The sequence below is a fragment of the Sander lucioperca genome, chromosome 3 (genome assembly GCF_008315115.2).
Source record: "Sander lucioperca isolate FBNREF2018 chromosome 3, SLUC_FBN_1.2, whole genome shotgun sequence".
Lineage (NCBI taxonomy): Eukaryota > Metazoa > Chordata > Actinopteri > Perciformes > Percidae > Sander > Sander lucioperca.
Genome location: NC_050175.1, coordinates 6552288 through 6559787, shown reverse-complemented (window position 1 = coordinate 6559787; position 7500 = coordinate 6552288). Strand labels below are relative to the sequence as shown.

The following is a 7500-nucleotide window of genomic DNA, read 5'->3' as shown; positions in this document are numbered from 1 at the left end:
CTTATTTTGTACGAGCGTGAGTGCAGGTGCAAGAGAGGTAGGGCAATAAAAAATGAAAAACGTCTACATGCATATAAATATGTAGTCCATGATGACAGAATACTCGAGTCATGGATGGAGATTAGACCAGTTTGGCCTGAAGCTCCGTCTCCTGTCCCCCATCAGACTGGTTGGGAATATATTCAAGTTGGGCTGGACTGGTACATCATTCCTGGACGTGCTGATATCTGTAGAAAGATGGACAGCAAACATAGGGCACAACTACAACATTTATTTACTTATGCATGTATATCTGCATGTATTTCAAAATGTAGGCCAAGTATTTACTTAAAAAAAGAAACATTAGAGCAATATTGACACAAAAAAGAATTTACAGCAGAAAGCAGCATTTTAAGGACACACAGTAGGTAGTACACACAGTAGGTAGTACACACAGTAGGTAGTAACACACAGTAGGTAGTACATACAGTAGGTAGTACATACAGTAGGTAGTACATACAGTAGGTAGTACATACAGTAGGTAGTACACAGTAGGTAGTAACACACAGTAGGTAGTACACACAGTAGGTAGACACAGTAGGTAGTACACACAGTAGGTAGTACACACAGTAGGTAGTACACACAGTAGGTAGTACAGTAGACACACAGTAGGTAGTACACACAGTAGGTAGTAACACAGTAGTACACAGTAGGTAGTACACACAGTAGGTAGTACACACAGTAGGTAGTACACACAGTAGGTAGTACACACAGTAGGTACAAGTAGGTAGTACACACAGTAGGTAGTACACACAGTAGGTAGTACACACAGTAGGTAGTACACACAGTAGGTAGTACATACAGTAGGTAGTACATACAGTAGGTAGTACATACAGTAGGTAGTAACACACAGTAGGTAGTACACACAGTAGGTAGTAACACACAGTAGGTAGTACACACAGTAGGTAGTACACACAGTAGGCAGTACACACAGTAGGTAGTACACACAGTAGGTAGTACACACAGTAGGTAGTACACACAGTAGGTAGTAACACACAGTAGGCAGTACACACAGTAGGTAGTACACACAGTAGGTAGTACACACAGTAGGTAGTAACACACAGTAGGTAGTACACACAGTAGGTAGTAACACACAGTAGGTAGTACACACAGTAGGTAGTACATACAGTAGGTAGTACATACAGTAGGTAGTAACACACAGTAGGTAGTACACACAGTAGGTAGTACACACAGTAGGTAGTACATACAGTAGGTAGTACATACAGTAGGTAGTAACACACAGTAGGTAGTACACACAGTAGGTAGTAACACACAGTAGGTAGTACACACAGTAGGTAGTAACACACAGTAGGTAGTACACACAGTAGGTAGTACACACAGTAGGTAGTAACACACAGTAGGTAGTACACACAGTAGGTAGTACATACAGTAGGTAGTAACACACAGTAGGTAGTAACACACAGGTAGTACACACAGTAGGTAGTACACACAGTAGGCAGTAACACAGTAGGCAGTAACACACAGTAGGTAGTACATACAGTAGGTAGTAACACACAGTAGGTAGTACACACAGTAGGTAGTACACACAGTAGGTAGTAACACACAGTAGGTAGTAACACACAGGTAGTACACACAGTAGGTAGTACACACAGTAGGCAGTAACACACAGTAGGCAGTAACACACAGTAGGTAGTAACACACAGTAGGTAGTACACACAGTAGGTAGTACACAGTAGGTAGTACACACAGTAGGTAGTAACACACAGTAGGTAGTACACACAGTAGGTAGTACATACAGTAGGTAGTAACACACAGTAGGTAGTACACACAGTAGGTAGTACACACAGTAGGTAGTACACACAGTAGGTAGTACATACAGTAGGTAGTAACACATAGTAGGTAGTACACACAGTAGGTAGTAACACACAGTAGGTAGTACACACAGTAGGTAGTACACACAGTAGGTAGTACACACAGTAGGTAGTACACACAGTAGGTAGTAACACACAGTAGGTAGTACACACAGTAGGTAGTAACACACAGTAGGTAGTAACACACAGTAGGTAGTACACACAGTAGGTAGTACATACAGTAGGTAGTACACACAGTAGGTAGTACACACAGTAGGTAGTAACACACAGTAGGTAGTAACACACAGTAGGTAGTACACACAGTAGGTAGTACATACAGTAGGTAGTACACACAGTAGGTAGTACACACAGTAGGTAGTACACACAGTAGGTAGTACATACAGTAGGTAGTACACACAGTAGGTAGTACACACAGTAGGTAGTACATACAGTAGGCCTACAATGAAATTATAACTGCACTGCTTTGCAAATACTAAGAACCTTCTTCATCACAAACCTGATGGTGCAGTACTTGATCCACATGGATCCACCTGCTGTCCCTCTCTCTGTCCCTCTCTCTGTTCCTCTCTCTGTCCCTCTCTCTGTCCCTCTCTCTGTCCCTCCCTCTGTTCCTCTCTCTGTTCCTCTCTTCTGTATTAGAAGAAGAAAAAACGTAGGGGCATGCATTATATTTCGTTGCCTAACCATCCCTCCCTACTCAACACGGGCAGATAGCCTGTTGATTACTTTACTCAAATGGATTTCTTATTGTAATGCAACAGCCAAGACGGATGAAGTTACGTGGTTTACATCACAACATTGTGTAGACCTAGTGAGGAGACTGACATTTGGATATTCACTTCTGCTTCGATGAGTTTTCTTAGATATGACATTCATTTTGACGTCACTTTGACAGAGAATAACTTTACATCTGAAGAGTTTAAAGACTCTATTTGTCCATTGTTTATTTCTAAAGAAACACGACAATGTATAAAAGGCTCCATTACCTTGTAGCTGACGTTATGGCTCCGTAGCAGACGTTTTTATAAAAATAGGCTAACGATTGGGTCATAACCACGAGACTTACTGTCTCATAGTAGAGGAATTACCGTATAGTACAGGAGAAGCTCTCAGGCAGTTTGGACTTCCATTAGCTGTTTAAGTTTAATTCCTAATGTTAACTATCATTTTAGTGATCAATAATTAGCCTGTGTCTATGTTATCTCCTTACATATACCTACGCTCTCCGTCTCTGCTAGATTGGGAATGATTGAGATTTCTCTTGGCACAGCTACCAGAAGACTTCCAACTTTCAGACAGGTTGCTCACGTCACATCTACGTCTTCAAGCTCAGTTGGAGGCTACTCAGTAACGCTCAGCCATCACCGGGAAAGTGCTTCTAACGGCCTTCACTGGTCTCCGTCCAGAGCAACGGGATCTGTTGGTCCATTCTTATATACAGTCTATGCTGCAGGCTAGTGTTTGGGTGCGCTGCTCTAATTTACCCGTGTAGAACGTTGCGTCGCACATTGGTTCCGCTTTTGGCGCTCGCGTGTAAAACCGTAATAAATTCATAATTTTTTTATTTGGTCAGCACGGGGAGGCCACAGGGGGGGGGCAGGGACATGTCTAGGGAGGAACGGGCCTCCCTAGACCTCCATGTAGAACCGCCACTGCGTGTGTCTGTCTCTCTGTCTGTCCTAACTTAAATATGTGTGTTAAATAAGAAGTTTTGACATTGAAAAGTTTGTGTGTCTCTGTGTGTGTGTGTGTGTGTGTGTGTGTGTGTGTGTGTGTGTGTCCAGCATGCGCCCCCAGATGTGGAGATGATGATTCTGGGTAATAAATGTGACATGAACGACCAGAGACAGGTGTCCAAGGAGAGAGGAGAGAATGTATGTCCTCCTTTCTGAACACATTCATTCCCACATCTGATTCATTATTTACCTAAATAAAGTTTGACTTCCTGTTTGTTCAGCTCGCCATCGATTACGGGATCAAGTTCCTGGAAACCAGCGCCAAGGGCAACATCAACGTGGAGGAGGTAAGTCATGACTCAGCTCTTTATCAGGTCCAACACAGAGAGAGAACGTTGTTAACTAGAAAATGCATTTCCTGCAGAAAATGCGTGGGAATGCTGAATAGCTGAATTGCTAAAGCTAAACTGGTTGAATAGCTTAAATCCGTAAGAAGAAGTTGAAGTAGTGAGAATAGTTGAAAAAGTGGAAATCATTTTAATACGTATGAATTTCATTAAAAAGTTAAAAGTTGACGCTAAACTGAATTGTCGGCTTTAAAAGTTGAAAAATGACAAAAGATGTAGAACATTGTGAGGTCTGAGTATATTTTCTAACTGATAATCACTCACAAATGCAGAAATATGAAACAAATTGTATGAAAAATCTTAAACCTCAAATGCACTGCACTGCTGAAACATCTGGAAAATTGTCAGAGTTGGAAGCTAAACTGCATTACCTAAATAAGTGAAAAGCTAAAATACATTGTTAGAAAAGCTGGAAGCTGAACTGTAATACTGTCAAAGATGAAAGTTGAAATGAATTTCCTGAAAATGTCTTAATATTTAAAAAAGTATAAATAGTAGAAAAAAGTTGAAGAAGTCCTATCATTAGCTGAAAGTGCTGAACATTTTAAAAAGTGAATGGTTTTAATAGCTGAACATACGCAGAAGTTACGGAGAGCCAAAATGAAACGTGAATAGCTGAATTGCTAAAGCTAAACTGGTTGAGTAGCTTAAATCCGTAAGAATAAGTTGAAGTAGTGAGAATAGCTGAAAAAGTGAAATAACATCTTGGTCAGGGACACATTGACAGATGTACCCCAGTGGGATTCAAGCCCAGATCTCCCACACCAAAGGCATACAATATATCCACTACACTATCATCTGTATAGATGACTGGTGTTCCTTCAGCTCTAATAAAGCCTTTCTTTGATCTGTCATTACCACACCTGCTGTTAATATGTCACCTGTGGCACGCTACAGCTATTCAGAGAGATTTTTTGAAAAAGGGGAAATTGTAAGGATTGGAAAAGATGTAGAACATTGTGAGGTCTGAGTATATTTTCTAAATGATAATGACTCACAAATGCAGAAATGTGAAACAAATTGTATGAAAAATCTTAAACCTCAAATGCACCGCACTGCTGAAACATCTGGAAAATTGTTAGAGTTGGAAGCTAAACTGCATTACCTAAATAAGTGAAGAGCTAAAATACATTGTTAGAAAAGCTGGAAGATGAACTGTAATACTGTCAAAGATGAAAGTTGAAATGAATTACCTGAAAATTTTTAAATATTTAAAAAAGTATAAATAGTAGAAAAAAGTTGAAGAAGTCCTATCATTAGCTGAACGAGCTGAACATTTTAAAAGTTGAATGGTTTTAACAGCTGAACGTATGCAGAAGTTACGGAGAGCTAAAAATAGTACAGAAGAGGGAATAAAAACAAGAAACAGAAACAGACAAACAGACAGAGACAGACAGAGAGAGACAGAGACAGTCAGACAGAAGTGGAACATTAAAGATGTAGACTAATGTTCATATTACTGCTTGTAGTATTCAATTCAATTGTCTGTGAAAGTGTTGTCATGGTAACGTATGACCAGTGAAAACCCCCTTTGAAGTCTGTGATGAGATCTCTTTGATCTTTAATCAGGTTAACGACCGTGTCACCTGCTGAAACTGTCAGCTGTGCCCCACTGGAGCTATTCAAAGACACAGAGCAAGCTCTGAAATAAAGCCTCAGACTGCTAAAGCGATAAGGGCTATCGGTGAAATGATGTAATCGTGACCACCACAAGGCCTTTGTGAACGTATTCATGTAAAATGTATGTTGATAAACTTAAAAATGTGGGCATATCAGCGATTTAAAAAAGTGGTTCGCTCTGCGTTTCGCTCAGAAATGTGGAGAATGTTAAACAGGGCAGCGAATGGAGGGAGATGTGGAACTCTTGTCATTTGGAAGCTAACAGAGCCAAAAGTATAATACATATAACATAACTGAGCATTGCCTGAAACTAGACAAAAATACCTACGTTTTGATGTATAAATTGTGTATGACAAGTAGATATTGTGGGCGTGAGAGCAATTTATAGAGAAGGCACAAAGATAATTTTTTAAGGCTCTGTGTTCTGGCGATGACATCATCCACTCTAGCTCGCGCAATACACACCCATTATAAACGCAGAAAAATCCTGAAATGATCACTAAACTTAAAACAGCTTTTTCACAAAAACTGTAAAAGATATCAAACTGAAAAGATATAGCCTAATACCTGACGTTTTTGTGAACATTTTAAAGTTTGTTTGGCGTCTGTAGGTGAAAGTATGGAGGGGCTGAAAATTTTGGGAGCGGAAGAAGATTTGAAGGATTTGAAGCATGCTCTCATTGACTTCAATGTTAAAAAAAAAGTGTTAAAAGCTTAATATTTAAAAAAGTATAAATAGTAGAAAAAAAGTTGGAGACGTCCCATCATCTCCTGAAAGAGCTGAACATTTCAAAAGTTGAATGGTTTTAATAGCTGAAAGTATGCAGAGCCAAAAAACGTACGGAAGAGGAATAAGAAGTTTATAAAGAACAGAATAACAATAGTGGGAATGCTGCTGAATCAGCATTCCCACTAATAAATAAGTTACGGTTACACAGGTTTACCGTTACCTATATATATATATATATGTATATATATATATATATATATATATATATATATATATATATATCCAAAAGCTGTCCATAAAAACAAAGCAGAGAGCTGACGTCATTAATATGAATGTTGGGATTCAACTCGTAGTAACTACTAAAACTAATGAGATGTTTTCTCTCTGCAGGGATTTTCCACTCTGGGAAGAGACATCATGACTGAATTTAACAGGAAGATGGTGAGTTTAAAGATGGAGAGAGAGAGGGAGAGAGAGAGAGAGAGAGAGACACAGAGAGACAGAGGGGGAGACAGAGAGGGAGAGGGAGAAAGAGGGAGGGAGAGAGAAGAATAATCTTATTTTGTGTTTCTCTCTCTCTCTCCCTACCTCGCTCTCCCTACCTCTCTCTCTCTCTTTGTCCGTCTGTCTCTCTCTCTCTCTCTCTCTCTCTGTCTGTCTCTCTCTCTCTCTCTCTCTCTCTCAGAATGACAGCAGCCTATTGGTCGGAGGAAGAGGAGGAAGAGGAGGAGGAGGAGGAGGAGGAGGAAGAAGAAGAGGAAGAAGAGGAGGAGGAGGAGGAGGAGGGCAGGTTAAAACCATAGAGTTTTACTGCAAGAAGTATTTCAGCTGTTGTTCTCTGCTGTGATTTCTGCTTCAGAAGCTTCCGGAACATTTCTACTTCCTGTCACCTTCTTCTGAAGAGATCTCTGTTTTATCTGTAAAGTTTTTTATCTTCATTTAAATTTGAAATCCAAACAGAGAAATCTGAAACTGTTGAACCAAAGACTGAACAATCTCACAGATAGTATGTAGATTATATAACATATATCTCTGTAATCTGTTACGTTATACACACATTTATATTTAAAACATGCTCTGTTACTTACATTAATTAAGTTTCAAGTTTATTTCATTCATAAAGCACTTTAAAATCTGATAGATTTTTGCACCAAAGTGCTTCACAAAGACAGAAACATTTGTTTGTTTTTAATCAA

At 39.5% G+C, this 7500-nt stretch overlaps 1 protein-coding gene across 1 annotated transcript in view; it reads left to right on the top strand.

The window, feature by feature from the left end:
• LOC116035379 (ras-related protein Rab-8B-like) overlaps nt 1-7500 on the top strand; it is a 19879-nt gene that overhangs the window by 12264 nt on the left and 115 nt on the right. Inside the window, exons 5-8 of the mRNA XM_031278415.2 lie at nt 3656-3745; nt 3829-3894; nt 6695-6745; nt 6990-7500. The exon at nt 6990-7500 is cut by the window's right edge and continues 115 nt beyond it. Coding sequence (XP_031134275.1) covers nt 3656-3745; nt 3829-3894; nt 6695-6745; nt 6990-7151 — 369 coding nt within the window. The 3' untranslated portion in view covers nt 7152-7500. The remainder of the gene's footprint in view (nt 1-3655; nt 3746-3828; nt 3895-6694; nt 6746-6989) is intronic.